The sequence below is a fragment of the Drosophila mojavensis genome, unplaced genomic scaffold (genome assembly GCF_018153725.1).
Source record: "Drosophila mojavensis isolate 15081-1352.22 unplaced genomic scaffold, ASM1815372v1 contig_81, whole genome shotgun sequence".
Classification (NCBI taxonomy): domain Eukaryota; kingdom Metazoa; phylum Arthropoda; class Insecta; order Diptera; family Drosophilidae; genus Drosophila; species Drosophila mojavensis.
In genome coordinates, this window is record NW_025318907.1 from 209,455 (window position 1) to 228,476 (window position 19,022).

At 37.8% G+C, this 19,022-nt stretch overlaps 3 protein-coding genes and 1 non-coding gene across 5 annotated transcripts; 3 read left to right on the forward strand and 1 right to left on the reverse strand.

Moving 5' to 3' along the window:
• Positions 1–778: 778 nt before the first annotated feature.
• Positions 779–2,289, forward strand: LOC6580312. 2 transcript variants are annotated; one of them, XM_015164167.3, is made up of 3 exons: positions 779–929; positions 991–1,433; positions 1,495–2,289. In XM_015164167.3, the coding sequence occupies exons 2-3, from the start codon at positions 1,194–1,196 to the stop codon at positions 2,242–2,244; spliced, it is 990 nt and encodes a 329-aa protein (XP_015019653.1). In that variant the 5' UTR covers positions 779–929; positions 991–1,193; the 3' UTR covers positions 2,245–2,289. The 2 variants fall into 2 exon arrangements, with proteins under 2 accessions (XP_015019653.1, XP_002006161.1); XM_002006125.4 differs by having other exon boundaries at positions 779–1,433.
• A 389-nt stretch (positions 2,290–2,678) lies between these two features.
• Positions 2,679–8,585, forward strand: LOC6580314 (SAM50-like protein CG7639). The gene is made up of 5 exons (XM_002006127.4): positions 2,679–2,850; positions 6,370–6,926; positions 6,989–7,100; positions 7,545–8,103; positions 8,167–8,585. Exons 2-5 carry the CDS (start codon positions 6,433–6,435, stop codon positions 8,316–8,318), a joined length of 1,317 nt encoding a protein of 438 aa, XP_002006163.1. The 5' UTR covers positions 2,679–2,850; positions 6,370–6,432; the 3' UTR covers positions 8,319–8,585.
• Positions 3,424–18,356, reverse strand: LOC6580313 (SH3 domain-binding protein 5 homolog). Its single transcript, XM_032729597.2, has 5 exons — positions 18,257–18,356; positions 17,713–17,945; positions 5,711–5,773; positions 5,471–5,648; positions 3,424–5,415 (listed from the first exon to the last, which is right to left on the reverse strand). Exons 2-5 carry the CDS (start codon positions 17,752–17,754, stop codon positions 4,199–4,201), a joined length of 1,500 nt encoding a protein of 499 aa, XP_032585488.1. The 5' UTR covers positions 17,755–17,945; positions 18,257–18,356; the 3' UTR covers positions 3,424–4,198.
• Trnal-aag lies at positions 14,823–14,904 on the forward strand. The gene has a single exon. It is a non-coding gene; the product is annotated as a tRNA-Leu (tRNA).
• Positions 18,357–19,022: the final 666 nt, after the last annotated feature.

Consider the following 19,022-nt stretch of genomic DNA (forward strand, 5'->3'; position numbering starts at 1 on the left):
CGTCCATCGTCGTTTTCTTAGTGTAACTCACTAAAACATGCATATTAGCTTCTGTTGTTCCAATAGTTTATAAGCATTAATGTCAACACTGAGTGGACACGAGGCACAAGTTTTAAAGCTTGATTTCTAGGTGATTATGGGTCCAAGTTTTTCTCCAGCTTGTGCATGTGTGTGTTCACGTGATCCGAAACATGTGCACCGCTTTTTACGACCCATGCGAATAGCTGGAAAAAAAAAAGAAAAAAAAGGTTGTACATTGCACAAGTGCCGCGACACGCAAAACATTAAAAGGGATTCCTTTTTTTTTCCTGCGTCTACAGTGTCGGAGTCAGGGAATCAAAATCAGACCGTGTACATATGTATGTATGTAATATGACAAGAGCTGAGTGAAAAAATGGCAAACAAATGGTGCGGCATTTGCTGTCGAGTATTTTTTCGTAAAACTATCAACTGTACGAATCATTTGCAAGCGATTTAATTTCAATTGCATGGGCGTTAATCAATGCCAACAAAAGCCAACTGCCATTTAAGGTAAAAGAAACACAGCAATGCAAGATCATAGCAATTGCATAAATTCAAATAAAATTAACAAAAGTTGAAAGCGCGCAAAGCAAACAAATGAACATAAGTTGACAGACGAAAATTCATTGGCAGTGCTCTAACCTCAAGTTTAAATGCGCGCCAAAGCCAACAGTCAATGCTTACCAACACTGCGCGTGAGCCATTTATCTAATTATTCACGCACGGCCACTGTATATCGAAAGCATATCGAACTGCAGCTCGATTTCCATGTATCAGTCTCCCACCACCAATTAACTACGAGCAGAACATACAAATTGACAATCTTGGAAAATAAAATTAGAATATACAATAACCGAACTAAGTTAAAACCAGCTAACATTCATTAAAAATGGAATTTGAATGTGTTGGTAAGAATTGATTTCAAAATACCTATACAGGTGCATTCAAAACTAATCTGACAATTATTAGCACTGAAATTCGGATAGAGGCAGAAAATAACAAAATATTTAAACATTAATAAAACCAACTGAGAATTGAAATACGTGAGCAGTATTTAAAGCAAAAGGAGAGCTTAAACCAAAGAACCAACCAAATTTGCTAATTTGCCAAAAAAGAAAAAAAGAAAGTATATAAGAATATATATACATTTTTATGTATATAACTAAAAAGAAATGAACGGGAATAGAAAATCTAAATCCCTGCGCCTAGTGCGATTCGGAGAAATATTCTACGATCAGCAGAAGCGTCTTATATTGATATGCCGAACCTGTCAGCGTCATTATTTGTGCCTGGACACCTTTCAGTCGCATCTCAACAAATGCATTGGCATCAGGCACATAGTCACGTCGATTAACGAGCTGCACTACGACGAAGCGAAACGAGAGACAAGATTGATCAATGGCAAGCAAGAGGTAGGCGTGTCCACAGGGTTTTTCTACAAGCTAAAACTTATAAAGTAAATATTTCTTGCAGCTGCACATTTATGAGCCGAGCGCAGTGCGTCATGTGAACAGTGTGAAATGTAATATTGACTGGGAAGCCGAGCTCGAGGATCCGCGCTGGTATACCGAGGAGAGTCGACCACTGCCCAACAACAACAAGGCGCACCAATCGCCCACCAATGCCAAAGAAAACGTAGCCAAAAGTCGCCCACGTCATCCAACAGCAGATGTCGAAAAGGCGAAGCGCTCGGATTCAGAGTCGCCCGAATCCTCCGCCAAGCGAATGCGACATTCCACTCCCAAGACTCCACGCACGATTCTCACAAATCAGCAGCAACACAAATCGAGCGGCCCCTTACAAATGCCCCCAATGACAGCTAATATCAAAAACGAAATATATACTGTGGAAAATATCGTTGAGGACTTGAGGCGTATGGATGCCATCCGAGCTGCCGAAGCAGCCAGGGCAACAGCAGCAGCTGCAGCAGCAGCAACAACAGAAGGAGCAGCACCAGTAGCAACTAGTTGTCCAACAGCAGTTGAAAATCCATCCCAGTCAACCACACAAGCAACGAGTCCATCCAAAGGGGGCGACACACAGGAAATACTGAACAAGCTGCGGGCTTGCGGCGTGGAGGTCAAGCGTCGTAATACACGAGAAAACACCGTTGAAAGTCCTACCCGGGGTGTGGATCCAAAAAAGCAACTTGCTATGGATATAATGCGAAAATTGCAATCGAATGGCATCAAGTGCACCAAAGTCAATAATTCTAAGAAATAAGAAATTCAATATATCTATAAGTGCCCGTGCATGTCTACATTTAAATTTCTCTCGTTTATGATTTTTGAATTCATTGTGTTTGCTAAACACTTTGGAGGGAAACAGAGATTTAAACAGCTGTTAAAAGCAATTGACTTGCAAATCAGACTGACTGCCATTCACATGAAGTCGTAGACAGGCTGTCTGCAGTTGCTTAAATTAGAGATGAGTAATGTCATAATACTTCATTGTAATTCTTACAAATAATAATATATGAATATTACATATGAATTTTTTTATTTGAAATACATGTTAAAAGTCTTTAATTTCCCTGTAAAAACTTTTTAAATTTGAATGTTTTTATTTTGTTTTATATTGCGTGTATAGCAACTTGTTACTTTCCGATAGTTAACCAAATACTTACGCACATCTGTCGCATACAACTCTCATCTCTAGTTGATTATTATTTGGTGCCGCACGCGTGCCGTTCAAGTCGAAAGAAATTGGTTAAAAATTAAGCTGAAAATAACGGCGTTCAGTTTGTTTATATTTTATACAATATTCGTAACGAAATTCACCAAATTCGAGTGTCGCGTGTGGCCAACAAACGCAGTGGCAGTAAAACAGGTAAGACACAATGCGTGGACTTACATAATTTTTGGGCCTTTTTTTGCGTTCAAGTTTGTTTTGCATTTATAGATTTGTGTGCCGCACTGCAGGCAGCAAATGACATCATACTTAATATTAGTTTACGGGCGCCCAGAACTGCAATTGCCTAACAGTTGGACTGCTCGAAAGAGCCTTTAAACTGGGGCCAATTTAATGTCTGTTAAACAAAGTTTTAATTGATAATCGAAACAGGTTTTAAATGAAAACAAAAACAAATTTTTATAAACAAGGATTTCCTTGCGTAGAATTACGCTTGTGTGTGTTGAGTTGGGAAATATGCCTGTGTTATATGACATTTTATATGCCCAGCTTTCTGACTTCTAAGGGCCATATATTTTGGAGGGAAACAGCCAACTGCTGTACTAGCTAGAAAGTTTTTTCAATTTTTAGCTATTTTTGACTGAAAACCCACAGAAAATAAACTAAAATTTATTCGTTTTGGAGGGAAAAGAGTCAAGCTTAAAGCAGCTTTATAGTCAGCTGTTATAAAGTGTTTGCAATTTGTTGTTAAGAAAAAGACAGTTTTAGCGGTTAATTTAAAATTTACATTTTTATTTGTTTCATATATTGAAATTTGTATTCTGAAGTATGCGGAAATAATTGTTTGCCTTATCATTGACATACAATTAGCGCTTACTATTCTTCATAATATTTTCTATTTGAGAATCTTGCCTTACATTATTTAACCGGCTAATTGAATTCGTTTCGTTTGCATTTCTCTCATTTCTTATTTTAACTTTTCATTCCATTTTGTGTTATTTTAGGCTAAACTATTTAGTGCATGTGCCCATTTTTATCATTTGCTCTTTAATTAGTAGGTTGCGTTATTTATTTTTGTTGTTTCTGAATTTTTTCTCCTTTTTGTTTTTGTTTTTGTTTTCATTAGTTTTAAACATTAACTTAAAGCTGCTTATTGTTAGTGCCTGTTCTTTTCTTTCATTATTTTTTAGAAATTTGCACACAAAATACAATTTTCGTTTTTCAATCACATAAAAAGAGGACATAAAGTAATTATTTGATATACATTAACAAGTTGAGAGACAATCATTACATTATGCAGGACACTCAACGTTTAATAAACATTTATGATATTTTAATATATACGAAAATAGATGTAATATTTATGCTAAATGTATTTATGCTAAATATTTAAGCATGTATGTGTACTCAAAATATTCTCTCAGTGTGTGAACTAAATGCGTTTCATTCATTTTCACTCCATATTTTCACGACATTTCACAATTCATTTAATATAAACAAACTATTAATTTGATTCAAAGAGTCGCTGTCGCTGCCGCTGCTGCTGCTATTCGAGAGAGCGGCGTCGCAGTTGCCTGCGCACACTGCCCATGGCAGCGCTGCTGCGATCCAACAGCTCATTCGAGAGTCGCGCCAGCAGTGGCAGCTCCCGCATGGACACATTCACGGATGGCAGTGGCGCCAGCTGCTGCTGCAGCTTCTTGATCGAGCTCGCATTGCTGCCGGGCTGGTGCTGCGGCGTAACGGGCAGGCTATGGGTAATCGATACTGTGGGCACGGCGCTAGTGCTGATCTTGATGACCACATCCCTGGCGTCCACGTCGTCCACATCGGTGTGGCGCTTCAGTGCCTCGGCGCCCAGTGAGTCTGGGCGTAGCTCTGTGGAGTTAGCTCGCACATTTTGCTGGTGTTTCGCTGCCTCCTTGAGCATCATCAGATGATCGAGCTTGTCCACCGTGGCCTTCAGTTCGTGCTCCCACACATCGTTCTGCTGCTGTCCGTCGCCGCCCTCGATGGGTCGCACTGCGAGTATTTTGACCTTTTGACGTAACGCCTCCAACTGGCGCTCATCGACCACGCCGCGTAGCTCGTTGCCCAATCCGCTCTCATCGTAGTCGCACACATTGTCCTCCTCGGCCTCGTCCTCAGTTTCCACGGCCGACGCCGTGGCGGCTGTGCCGCCGCCCAGCGACATTTGGCTGCCCGCTATCGATGGAAAGTCGCACTTCTCCAGCTCCAGCTGGAAGTCGGGCAGCGATGGCAACGTACTGGAGGTGGGTGTATTCAGCTCAGCGCCCACGCCCGGCTCACGTGGCCCGGGCGGCGGCGGAGATCCGCTCATCGCTGGATAATCGCCGCGCTGCCTGTGTATATCCTCGCTGATGCGCTCCAAATTGCGCAAGGCCGTCGAGTAGGTCGCTTTGGCATTGCTCACTTGCTGCTGCAGCTCCTGGATGCGATTCTTCTGCGTCTGCAGTTGATCCTGGCACACCTGCTTCTCCTCAAAGTACGGACGCGACTTGTTGATGCTGCGCCTGAACCGATCCTCGAGCTGCTGCAGCTTCTGTTCGGCACAGTGAAAGAGCCGCGTGCGTCGCTGATGTTCGGCATGGCAGTCGGCCTTCTGCTTCTCCGCGTCCATCACCTTCTGTGTGGCATGATTCAGCATCTCCTGCCAGGCATTGTCGAACTGCCACTCGTGAGAGTTGGACATGAAGCGCTGCTCGGCCAATGCCACCGTCTCCTTGGCAGCTGCATGTATTTCTGTAAAGAGCACTTGCTGTAGCAGGCATTCCAACAATGGAATTCTCACACTCACCATTCGCTCGCTGGAATTTGACCGCCGCCTGCTGGCATTCGATTTGCGCCTCGCGCAACTTCTCCAGCGCCTCATAGTAGGGACGCGCCTTCTCAATGCAATTGCCTAGCTTCTTGGAGGAGAGCTTCAAGCGGCGCGTCGACTCATTCAGCAATATGCGGAACGTTGAGTTCGCCTCCTGTTAATGATTAATTTAAATATTGATTATGGTGTCAACTGAAGGTTTCTTTCGATTATCACCTCCAATTCGATTTCGAGCTTATTAATCTCATCCGTAGCGCTATTGAGATTCTCTAGTTCAATCTGTAAGCAAAAAGGAGAATATGTTTAGGTGTAAATATATATAAATATTACTTGATAATTAATTAATTTTTTATTTATTTAATAGGACTAAAATAATGTTCTTTTTAATGTAAGTCTCTATGACAATTATGATATGTTAACACATTTATTATAGTTATAATACATACACTAATAATAAAAGAGAATGACTTAATTTTTGATAAATTAAATAAATGTACGAAAAAGTATGTTATGTAAATTATGTCACGTAAATTATGATGTCTTTAAGAAAAGAGTAGAATACAACTTTTCAATATGACTAAAAATAATGAATTGATTATTACTTAAACTATGTTTTATTAAATTATATAGTTAATATTATTTAGGAAAAAAATATGTTAAGTAAATTATGTCACGTATATTTTTATTATACATATTCTCTTATTACTATTATAATTATTATATTCAAGCATAAATACTCTTACTATTTTTTATTTGAATGCCAAACGTTTAAATTATGTTACTTAAATGTCACACAACAATTCATATTAACAAACAATGTTTTCTTTATGTAGAACACTTATACTCATGTAAATCTATCCATCTTCCACTTGCAGTTGTTGCCAGCCAGTTAACACCCACATCAACATCTGCCCCACGAATTAACCCACTAACACAAAATGTCCACAGCGAAGGATCCGAACAGTAAATACGACCTGAGCAAAATATCAGCCCGGGTGGATAAGGTGAATGTGAGCGGATTACAGCGCACCCACGATGACTATGTGATGCGAGCAGCCGAGGGCCTGTTCAAGGCGAACAACTTTCAGGAGATGATGCTGGAGGCGATGGCAGCCAAAGCGTACCTGCACGAGCTGGGCATCTTCAAGGATGTGAGCGTGCACATAGATATTAGCAGAGGTGCGGATGCCACACCACAGGGCTATGAGGTGACGCTGAAGGGCAAAGAGTTCACACGCATCATGGGCTCGGCGGGCACTGAAATTGGCCAAAACGAGGGCTCGCTGCGCACCGAGCTGACCATACCGAATATACTGGGACGCGGCGAGAGTATATCACTGCAGGGCAGCTACAGCAGCACCAGAGCAAACGATCTGCAGCTGAAGTTCTGGAAACCCTTCTTTCACACGCGCTTTCGCGAGAATCGACCCGAGTAAGTCCTGCTAATAGCTACACTGATTGATTTAAATTCATTTCGAATTTCTACCCAAATAGAGCATCGTTCAGCGTATTCAGGCAAACAGATCGGTATGACATCAGCTCGTTCCAGACAACCAACTTGGGCTACTTACTGGACTTTAGCGCACACACAATGCTAGGCGTTGATGTAAGTTAACATTTAGGATGATAATCAGTAATAGATAGAAAGTGGTTTAGTGAATGTAATCGACACAGACAGAAAGCTGTGAAAATAGTCCAAGAAACTAGAAACTAATTTTAATGCTTTTTAACATTTGCCTGTGAAGGAAAATAAAGCTGCTAACAGCTGTATCAACTAGCTTTAGCTAAAATAAGAGAATTCCCAATAATATACAAGCTGTTAGCTTTAACAGAAGAGATCAAATTGGAGCATTCATATACAAGCTGCTCAATTCAACAGTTAACAGAGGAGCATTTCCCTTCATATAAAAGCTTCTAAAATACGCTTTAACATTTCACTTTTTTAAAAGCTGTTAAGAGACTAAAATTTCCCACTCATATATAAGCTGTTATAGGATTAACATTCTTTCTTCTCATATACTAATTGAATGTTTCTCTATTTAACCATCAGCTCACACACTCGCTGCAGTATGAGAACTCGATCAGGGACCTGAGCTTGTTGAACAAATCGGTGCCGTTCGGAATACGCGATCATTGTGGACCCAAATTGGCATCGCTGGTGCGCTATTCACTAATCTTTGACAATCGGGATGCCAGCGTCTTCCCCACGCGTGGTCTTCTACTGAAGTCTGTGAACGAGTATTGCGGCCTGGGTGGTAACGTTGCGTACACGAGCAGCACGGCGCACGGGGAGGTGAATGTTCCGTTATTTGCGGGCTTGGTGGCCCAGTTCTGTGGACGGGTCGGCGTCGTCAGAGAGACGAAAAAGACGACAGTGCTGCCCATTAGCAATCTATTCTATTGTGGCGGTCCACTGACATTGCGTGGCTTCAAGTACGGCTGCGCTGGACCCGTGATCGATGGCACGCCCATCGGGGCGCAGACCTTCTGGTGCACGGGCGCCCATCTGTGGACGCCGCTGCCGTTTGCAGGCGTCTTCAAGGGCCTGGCTAGTCATTTTCGCATGCATTTCTTTTACAATATGGGCAATAGTAATTCCTTCTCACTGGGTAAGCAGACAACTAATCTGATATGGAATATTTTCAATTAATTTCAATTTTTTCTTTTTTCAGACAACATGCGCAGCGCCTATGGCATTGGTCTAGCAGTCAAGCTGGCGGAGCGCGCTCGCATCGAACTGAACTACTGTGTCCCGTTGCAAAAGCAGGCCACTGACAAAGCCCAGAATGGTTTCCAGTTTGGCATTGGCTACGAGTTCGTTTAAACCGAGGAGGAATTATGTTACTTAGCCTATATAGAAGCCAGAAGCCCGAGAGTCCCCCACGAACACAAAAGCGCAATACTAATGGTGCTGCCGAACAATAGTCACATTTAAATGTTACTCTGCTAGTTTGTTGTATTTCGTTGTCAATGCATTTTCATCCTAAAATTTATTTGTAAACAAGAACTCTTATTAAGTGTAGTTTATAAGCAATGTGTATATACAAAAAAGTCAAACTTTAAAAAATAAAAACAAATTGCTAAATTTCAATTGTATTAAACTGAACAAGAATTCGGTAAAGAGCTTATTATTATCAAAACTTTGAATTCAACTATAGCTAAAATGAATGAATATAATTAATATACATAAATTACGAACACTAAATATATTAAATACATTATAAAATATATAAAATAAATAAAAAAAAATAGTAATGTCGTTTATAGGTCTAGTGAAGAGCTCCGCTAAACAATGAAGTAAACGCGTACCCTCCGTGGAGTGAAACAAAACGTGTTGCTATTGCCCCCATGTAAACAAGAAATTGCTTTTTGAGCAGCAAATTTCCAAAGCAAACCTAGGGGCATTCATTATCATAAATACTCTTAACATAACATAAATTTATAAATAAAAGTCCTAAAGTTTTTGTCTGTCTTTGTCCGACAAGCATCAGACTCGAACCCACGACCTCAAACTGAGAACACGCGAGCCGCAACCTAACGCACACCACCAAAGTAACATTGCTATAGACAGCAGCAATTGGATTACTTCAAATAAGAATTAACAGCATGCTGTTAACAACATAAATTTTACTTAACAGAACAGAATTATGTTAACGTAAATACCATAGCTTAATTGAATGTAAATATCTATATTGAATATTTCCCATGCCATTTAAGTGCTTTGAGTATCATTATTATTCAAAAGGAAAATAATATGTAAACTAATTATTATTAAGTATCAGCCTGTCAGCTGCGCCAATACCATACACCTAAGACGAATGTGTGTATGCAGAGGTGGCGAAAAATAAAATCACATAAACGAGATGGGAAATATGCTCAATTGGATATGCTTTGTTGTATCGTTAAAGTATTTTATTACTGTTGTTGCTCTCTTGCTGGCGGCTTGCTTGCTGTGGTATCGAGGAACTACTGCTGGTTGGTAATTTATTTAAAAACTCCCAAATGTATTGTGTGGCCGGCGGGCGTGCACCAGCAGCTCCATTGTCATGGATGGCTGAACTGCATGCGGTTACAATTTTTGTTTTTGTTTTGGTTTTGTTGCGGTCGCAACAACAATAACAACAACAACGGCAACGATATAAACTGGTTTTAATTATGATATTTTTGAACTGAATTTTGACCGCGTGTGTGTATCCAATAGTCTCGTAGTATATGTATGTTTATGTTGCAGCTTTTATTAAGCTTGTCCCAGTTTGATGATTATCGTCGCCGTTGGGCATTTCTTCACATACCGGATATACGAAAAGGGGCATGTTAAGATGCATACATATTATATGCATATGTAGGTGTATTTGAGTGTGTATGTGGAACGAGCAACGCAGCGCAGGGCAAGTCGGGAATCTGATTGATTTAAACACAGACGCGCTAGCTGCTTGGACCGGTTCCAGCTTACCTTTTGGCTGGTATCACCTAAAAACCAGTTTTCTCATGCCCCACAACAATTTCAACAGTTGAACTTTCCTGGAATTCACGTCTGGCATTCGCCGTGCTTGTTAATTAAAACTTTTTCAGCGCATTTCTTTGGCAGGTCTACAACAATTTCCTAACAATTTCCATGTGCAACATGCAACGAAGCCTAAAACACAAAGCTAAATTACAATGCTTAGTTAGCAACAATTAAAATGTGCATTAACACCATAGCGCCCCCTAGCGGCTGTCGTGTGCAGCGGTCCCTCAAAAGGCAAAGACCTTTAAAATAAATATAAATACGAATGGATAAAGAGTCAATGCGACTGTGGAACATCATAAAAACTATGAAAATGCAATTGAATAGTAAAAACCCCCAACCAGCCAGTTGATAAATTATTTACCAACCATTGGCAGGCAGCAGCTGCTGTACTTGCTTATGGATATGAATAAGCAAAAATATTTGACTATCAGCAAAAGAAGCAAACAATACAAATATTTATTGTAGGTAAATTTATGGAATGACGTCTCGGAATTTTACTTATAAATTTTGACGTATTCTTGTTTTTTGCTACACAAATGAGAACAACGGAGAGAGAAGACAGAGAGAGAAAAAATTTACTGAATTATGAATCAACATTTCAATTATATAAATCTTTGCGCAACATATATACATTTCTATATAAAGGAACGTTATGTACTTATTGTTTTTCTTTTGTTGATTACAGAATTATTTTATAACGATATTATTTTGTATGTTCTCTTTATATTTACATAACTCTCTTTTTATACACCAACAAAATTTCAACAGAAGTTTCATTTCTACTTTTAGCAACAAATTATTGATTAATCGTTGCACACGTCAAATGCTAAATTGTTAAAGCCTCTACTGCTAACGGGGTCCAAATCACATGAAGCAGGGCTAAGAGCCCTGTAGCTTAACGATCAAATAACACGCAATTTGCTGGCATTACTCTTTGTATTCGTCAAAAGTCGCCTGAGTGAAATGTAGTCGAAACTTAAGTCTAAGTCATAGACTATATATATCAAATGCAAAAGGTTACCGCAACCTGGCACATACACAAATATATATACATATATGTATATATAGAAGTAAGTAAAAGTAAATTTTAAAGGCCAGTCAAGATAACATATATGTATATATAGAAGTAAGTAAAAGTAAATTTTAAAGGCCAGTCAAGATGACGTGTTGCCTGCTCAAGGAGTCAAATGTTTGGTAGACAAACAGGAGCCCCCATAATTTCAGCAATAAATTGGATTTTTTTTTTTATTATACTCATTTTTACTTGTTTTTACACCAGAACATATCTTGCATATAAATATCATACAAATTTTATGAATTGAAAAGAAAAATATAACTTTAAACCAAAGTTATTCATATCATATGATTTAAAAAATTATTTACAAAGTTTATGCATTCAAAATGGGAATAAATATATTTTAATGATTGTGAGAAATATTTTAAAAATAGTCTACAAATAACTGTTATTATTTCTTTTTATTAAACTGATTTTTATTTAATTAATTATATCACAAATTTTCCTAGACAATATCAAGAGTTTTGTCCAGAAATTTCTTATATGATTCATTACAAAAATATTGCATATTAAAAGTAAGATGTTTCAGACAGTCATTATTGTATTTGTGTTAAATACATATATAACGTACTTTTACCATAAAAACATCTGTACAAAGTTTGAGTGGATCAGCTTATTGCATCTGCCCTACAGACCTCTATTTGCGCTGACTCAGCCCCGACAAGCTGATCAAATTGGATAATGCTCTAATTTGAATGGTGTAACAAAAAATATAATATGTAAAAAATATAATAATGCCCACTCTTTTAGTACTGGGCATATCATTAGCTTATTAATTTGCCCGAGCTGCTGGCCAAGGCAGAGCGAATGACGCCAGCAACTCAATTCGGGCCGGGCGTACACGCTCACGGAGTCAGCTGTTGCCGATTTGTGGCGTGATGCCTGCCTGCTGCTTTGCGAACAACTTGCCTAGCCCAATGCGACACAGCCTACTCCTTACGCCGCACTAAGCCGACCCCAACCGACGCGACCCGACCTGCCATGACCTGACCTAGTTGTGGTGGCCTCGTACCACTGCGGCGCAGACTTCCTGACCAGCGCCACCCTCATTGCTGCGTAAACATTGGCGAGTGGCTAAGGAAATGCGAGCCGTAATGGAAGCCGTAGTCATCGATTCGGTTTTAGCGGCAGAACCAGAAGCAGGAGCAGGAGTTGGGCACGTGTAAAAGGACATTCAACTCGATAGAGCGCTTTTGCGTCATTAACAGCAAATGCTAAATATATACATGATATATAGACAAATATATGGACATGCTGACATGTATATATATCAATTATATACATATGTACTTTGCGCAGTCAATTTGAGAGAGATAGAAAGTCGCAGCTCCACCCTAGTGGGCTGACAGAGCTAAAACTAAACTAGTGCAAGTGTTGCCATTTTGCCTGGGCTTTGCTGTTGCTGCTGCTGCCTGAGACTGTGCTGAGAAAGTGCTGTTATATAAAAAAGAAAGAGAAACAAAAAATGTCTTCGGGCGCTGCCGCAACTCAGCGTTAAACGCAATTGACCGCAACAATTTTAATTAGCCTAAAACTTGAACCCAAAACAACAAAGAGCAAAAAATTGTTATGTCAACAGCATGAAGCCAATGGCCAAAATCTGATAATTAACAACTAAAAGTGTTGGCAGTACACGACTAGCATATGCCCTGACGATCTGTGATAGTTAAGGCATAATAATGTTTTATAATGATACTAAACAGGAATACTCATGATTGAATTTGAAGTGCATAGAATTTGATCAGAAATTTATACATATATTCTATAGTAATGTAAACACTATATATGTATAAATATAAATATAGATATTCAAATATCAATTTTTATATATAATTGCATTTTATACAATATCAGTTATTTACTCTCTACATACACAAAATATTTACTACATACATAGAAGCCTTCCCCATCGTCGCTTAGCTACACTCCCACATCATGATCTTCCCCCTTTGCCAAACAATTCTAGGGTATACAATGTGTCTGAAGTGGGCAGCCTGAGATGTCAGACGTCTATAAATTATGAGCTTTGTGTTCAATAGTTAAACAAAAGAGATTGGATAAAATGTTGCTATAGCAGCAAACATACATATATACATATTTACATTAATGGCTTTTTCACAGAATTTGAGTTCGGCTTTTTTCTGCGTAGAAAGCCAGCTAAGTTGAACGACAGCAGAATAAACTGTTTGTTTGTTTATGATTCTCAAAGTCTGTGGAATGCTGTCAAACCAAAAGTTTCTTTTTGGATTGCTCAATATGTGGTCTTGAAAAGAAAATTCTTTATGTACTTGAATAAGATATGAAAGGCAATCAAAGCGAAGATAAATTATGGAGATTAATGTCTAAAAATGTGGAATTTGCTTTAATTTCATATTTGACAAATGAGGGCGTATTTTCACTCTGCTCATTTAACAACAAGCTTTGACTGCTACAGTGGAGTCTAATTATAATATACTGAATTTTAGCGATAAGTCTGATTCATTTTTTTACTTTAAAGTATGACAAGTTTGATTTTATTGAAGATTACATTTTTGCAACATCTTTAGAATCAAATAAACAGAGATGGAATCGTAAGTGCCGCATTCAGAAATACTTCAGATTTCATGGGTTGATTGACATTGATTGTTTGTTAAGCAGATAAAGACTATGAATACTATATATTTTATAGTCTATCTATTGCCCACATTTCAAAGATAACATTTTACCTTATCGATTCAAGATAAACAAATTGATGAAGCAATTAGGAAACTGCATTTTATAAGAGTCTCATTCTTCCACCCCTTTTTAAAGTTCAAGCAATTGAACTTTCGAATTGTTACGGAAACAAGTTAATGACTTTGTTAGATTGATAAGATGGTTTCTGGTTGTTTTTTTTTTTTTTTTCCATTGGGAAACATGTTCGTCATGCTATATGAACATGTCAGATAAAGCCCAACAATTAAGATTTCAGTTTCTACTTATATAAACCATAAACAACATAACAAAATTGCTGTGCATTTCGCTTGCGGCACGAATTAATTAAGGCAAAAGCCCCACAACAAATAGCAAATGTAAATTGTGTGCGGTAACCGCGAGCGAAATGTTGGCGACTTTTGCCAGAGATTGCTGTTGTGCATCATTGGAGAAGAGGCGAATGATAGAGATGAAGGCGCCACTGTGATGCTATCAAAATACATGAGCATGACAGATAAACAATAGAAACAGGCAGACAAACATGACAAACAACAAGGCGAAAGTCATATATTTGAGCAACATTGAAAATACAGTCGCAAAATTATATATTTCCCTTGAAAATACTTTAAAATTATGTACATATAATAATAACTTATAAAATGGCAGAGCCAATGATTATACATAAATGCTGTAACTAAGCCCATTTCTCATATGCCTCACAACGTCCGTTAGATCATCTTAGCTTATGAAATTCATAAATTACTGCACTCCAGTGCAAGCGAGACAAAAAGCATTTATTCAAGTTTCAATTGCCGCACTGTCTGCTCGCACGCTGATGGTGTGACAGCGATAAAAATACCGACAACGCTGCGTGGGAGCCTCGCCCATTGTCGCACAAGTGGCAAGCAATTCAAATCTTTTTTCCATCACTTATTGCTGCCTATGATTTAAAAATAAATAAAGGCAACAATAAGATTGGAAATATTTTTGTACGCCTGATAAATATAATTAAGCCCACAGCGACAACGCGATATAGCATGAGAAATGTATTTGAACGCGGCCAGCCACATGGTAGCGTGGCCGAGCGGTCTAAGGCGCTGGTTTAAGGCACCAGTCTCCTCGGAGGCGTGGGTTCGAATCCCACCGCTGCCAAGAGATTTTTTTTTATTTATTATAATAAATGAAATTTTTTTTTTTTTAATAATAAAAATATTTAAGCTGCACACAATAGATGTTATTGTTTATTTTTCGCCAATTAACTTATCTACATATATTGTTAATTAAATATACGTGTGAATTAAGCAGTTTTCCGTTAATTACTTTTACAGCACTCTCCTTTTGAATCATTAGTATACTATATATAAGTATGCACATTAATGGCTTTGTCAGGCGAGCATTACGTGAATCACTAGAGGTCTTCGTGTTCTCTATATCGCGCCATGTCTCACCTTGCTGACAAAAAAAGGCATACAGGTATCGTGTCTTTATTAGTCATAGGCAAATATTCGGCTAGACATGGATTAAATTTCCTATCGTAATCAAATTATCAACTGGAACAAGGCAAAAAATTTTACTGTCGGCAAATATTGAAATTTAAAATGAAAATATTCAATACAAAACCGTTGATAATCGATTCCAGAATTTCATTGCAGGTAATATATATATGTGAATGACTTATTGAAAGTCTATACTATACTATGACGTTATTTTCTATATAAATAAATAGGGAAATAATCATATTTTGCTATTTAAAAAAACGTGATTTCATATTTTATCGCTTATATATAGATATTAATAGTATTAGCCCATCAGTGATAAGTGTTAACTAAATTCATAGCTCACGACGAAGAAAGCTTGATAATTCCATGAAAAATTCCCCCACACAAATGACTACACATTGCCCGTGTTGGCACCTGACACGAGTGGGAGGCAGACTTGAGACACAACTTCAGTGGATCGCAAATATAAACACCTAAACAGCTGTCCAAATCGAAGATAAAGAAGAAGCTTTTTATGCTGTTATTATTTTTTTGTTTTTCTTTCATTGTTAGTCTATTTGCTTTCTTCGTTTTACGCCTGCCGCAGGTAGGTAAGACGTCATTAAGTGTCTTGCGCTCTATTTATACACTTGTTTGCTCATTCTCTCTTTGCACATGTCGGCCTCTCTCATTCTCACGCTATTGACGTGTGGGCGACATCTTTGATAAGACAACGAGCTACGAAATTGCACGCGCTAAAAATTTCATTGATAAACGTAGAAGCACCTAACAAGCCGGTAGCAAAAAATAAGAGGAAGTGGTGCATAAAACATAGAAAGGCACCTCAAAGACACAAATAAATATTTATGATCATTTGGCTGTGTGTTTATGTATTGAATGTGTATGTATGTGTGTGTACGAATATTTAGTATTGAAGGTGCCTAAAGACGTATTCGGCAATTTTCGCTATGTGCATAAAAACAGGTTTTTTGTTTAGAAGAATCTTAAATTTTGTACATAATACAAATGAATGAATGAGTGAATTCTCTTTCACACACACATACACACACACACAATAACAAGTACACAGACATGACGAACGTTCCAATCAAATTAAAGGCATGTGATTTGCCTCTACATCAATGTAAACGTTTTTACGCAGCGTGGGATATTTATTTTGTATGTGTGTGTGTATAATAATAGACAAATGGCGGCCGAATGAGAAATTAATGGCACTGATGAGAAATTTTTATTCATGGAAATGTACTGCACCGAATAAGCTGAGCATGAATATATACTTTTCTTATAATATGATTCCATATACATATGTATGTATATGTATATAATTACAAATTCTCAATCTTTGCATCATAACAAAGAATATCATAAAGGAAGCAACAAAATACAACAAATAACATGAGCTCAGCTTAATTTATTCAAACTGCGCACAAGTCTCTGGCAACTTGAAAACAAATAAATACAAAGGAAAGAAATACTTTGATTTTGCTTTGGGCATATAATTTGCACATTTTTGTTTTCATCTGCTTGCGTCGGCGTTTTGGCATTTCCCAAAGCGTTTAATTTCTATGCATGCCGCCGCTGCCATTCCCCGAATATCTATGTGACTGTTGCGTTCTCGCTTGCACTGCATAAGCCACACCTAAGCCACACACACACAGCAGTAATTGAGTTTGTATTTGGTCAAACATATCGAATGGTCACCCACATACATATATACAAAGCGTATATTTATGAAGTACAGTATATACATACACAAGCATCCACAATTGAATATGTATGAATGTGAGTTTGGAATTACGCACGGAGTGTAAAATGCAATTACTTGGAAGAGACAGAGGCAGCAAGGCAGAGAACGCACTTGATAAGTAAGGACATTGAAAGGGCGCTAAAAAGGAACCGACAGAAGATGTCTGGAAATGTACTGTTGTTTTGTCAAGTGTGCTCTTGGCAGCCATTTCCCATGAATATTTAACAGTTTCATTAAAGGAAGCGAACAATTTGTTTAATTGTCAGGCAAAACGTTAGGAAAATTGATTTTTATTGCTTGAGACGACAAAATGCAGTCGAGCGTAAAAAATGCGCATGCAATAAAAAAAAAAAGTTAATGTTAATGTAAATTTGCAACAAAAAGTGCAATGAATAACTAATGCCGCCTTCCTGTAGAAGGCTTAAGCAACTGTCAAACTAATTAATAGTGAGCACTGAGTAAGGGGTAGAAGGGAGAAAGGTGCTGAGTGAGAGACTACGTCAGTAAACAAAGAGAGCGCCACAATAACAACTTACAAAGACAAGAGTAAAACAAAAACAACAGTAAAACTTGTCAAGGCAACAACAGCTGAGCATTGTTGTTTTTCTTTTTTTTTTTTATGTTTCTTTCTCCTTCTCTTTTGTTGTTATGCGCGCTGGTCGCGGTGCCTGGCACCAAACTCGCACACACGTGCAATTTCTGCCCTGGGCTCACCTGAATTTGCGGGTCCAGCTCGCTGTCTTCAGTATTTGACATTTTGCACTCTGAGCAAATTTGTTGCCTGCCAAATCCAAATTTCTCAATTGAAATCGCTTTTCACTTTTGTCGCCAGCTGCTCCTGTGGTTGTTGTTGCGGTTGCTTGCTCTGTTTGCGCCTTTTTCAATTAGTATACATTTGCATTTTCACTTGCATTTATAGGCCAGCGTATTTACTATTTATTTTCGCTCTGCCCGTGATAAAATTTAGTTAAGCAATATAATCACATGAGCTTTAGCATGTGTGTTTTGTGTTTATGTGTGAGTTGCCGAAAATATGTAAATATTTTTCACATTGGGAATTTACCAATTTAAGCAAAATAAAAAAAAAATAATAATAATAATAGTATTTGTTGTACTGCGTTGTTTGTGTGATGCAAGAAAGCGTGAGGGTAAGAGAAGTACAGAGTGTAGACGCGAATAAATTAAACAACAATTACAATTATATATATAAACACAAATACAATTAATTGTATACACGCACGCACACACACTCACTCACTTCTATTATTATTGGTTTTTGTTATTTTTGTTGATATAAATTCTATGACTATCTTAAAATTATCGGAGCGACCGAACGCGGTGTAAGTGAAAAGCAGACTCAGTGTGACCGCAAGAAGTAGCAATAGATATAGCACATAAATGCTTACATGTATCGATAGCTATCGATAAAAAGCAATGTTAACAGTCTGAATAATTCACTGTAATGTGTAATTTTGTGATTTAATATTTTTAAGCTTTTGCATTAAAATCAAACTAAACCAAGCATTCTAATTTTATAAAATGCATAGTTATTATTGCAACACTAATCATATATTTAGGGACTTAGTAGTAATACTGTTATGTGAGGAGTGAAAATGTTAAAAGAGAAGCAAGAATTAAGTGTGGAGCAGGCCAGTGGAAACATTTCATGATAGCTTATGAAAAATACCAAACGAGATAAAAGTTGGCGCAATATTTAAACTTAGCCAGCCTCGAATTTGTCTTCAAACTCGTAAATAAAATAATTTCATACGTTTTTACTATGAAATTTTATTTTCTTTAATTGTTTTCGTTTTGTTTTTGTCCATTATGTGCTTTACATGTTGTGTGATTTCCTTTGCATTTGATAATATATATGTATGTATATGCATTTATGTATACGTTTATGTATATTTCTTTTATATAATTTTCAATTTCAATTACTAATAATGATATGCGCACCAAAACAAATTAACTTAGGCGCAAACAATACAACTCGTTTTACAACTGAAAAAGTTCGAATCGAA

Coding starts and splice junctions, on each gene's coding strand:
- LOC6580312 (XM_002006125.4), top strand. CDS start 1,194: ATGAACGGGAATAGAAAATCTAAATCCCTGCGCCTAGTGCGATTCGGA. Junction 1,434..1,494: donor TGATCAATGGCAAGCAAGAG/GTAGGCGTGTCC, acceptor TATTTCTTGCAG/CTGCACATTTATGAGCCGAG.
- LOC6580314 (XM_002006127.4), top strand. CDS start 6,433: ATGTCCACAGCGAAGGATCCGAACAGTAAATACGACCTGAGCAAAATA. Junction 6,927..6,988: donor TTTCGCGAGAATCGACCCGA/GTAAGTCCTGCT, acceptor CTACCCAAATAG/AGCATCGTTCAGCGTATTCA. Junction 7,101..7,544: donor ACACAATGCTAGGCGTTGAT/GTAAGTTAACAT, acceptor TTTAACCATCAG/CTCACACACTCGCTGCAGTA.
- LOC6580313 (XM_032729597.2), bottom strand. CDS start 17,754: ATGTCAAATACTGAAGACAGCGAGCTGGACCCGCAAATTCAG. Junction 5,774..17,712: donor AGCTGGACCCGCAAATTCAG/GTGAGCCCAGGG, acceptor TTTTGCTTACAG/ATTGAACTAGAGAATCTCAA. Junction 5,649..5,710: donor AGCTCGAAATCGAATTGGAG/GTGATAATCGAA, acceptor AATCATTAACAG/GAGGCGAACTCAACGTTCCG.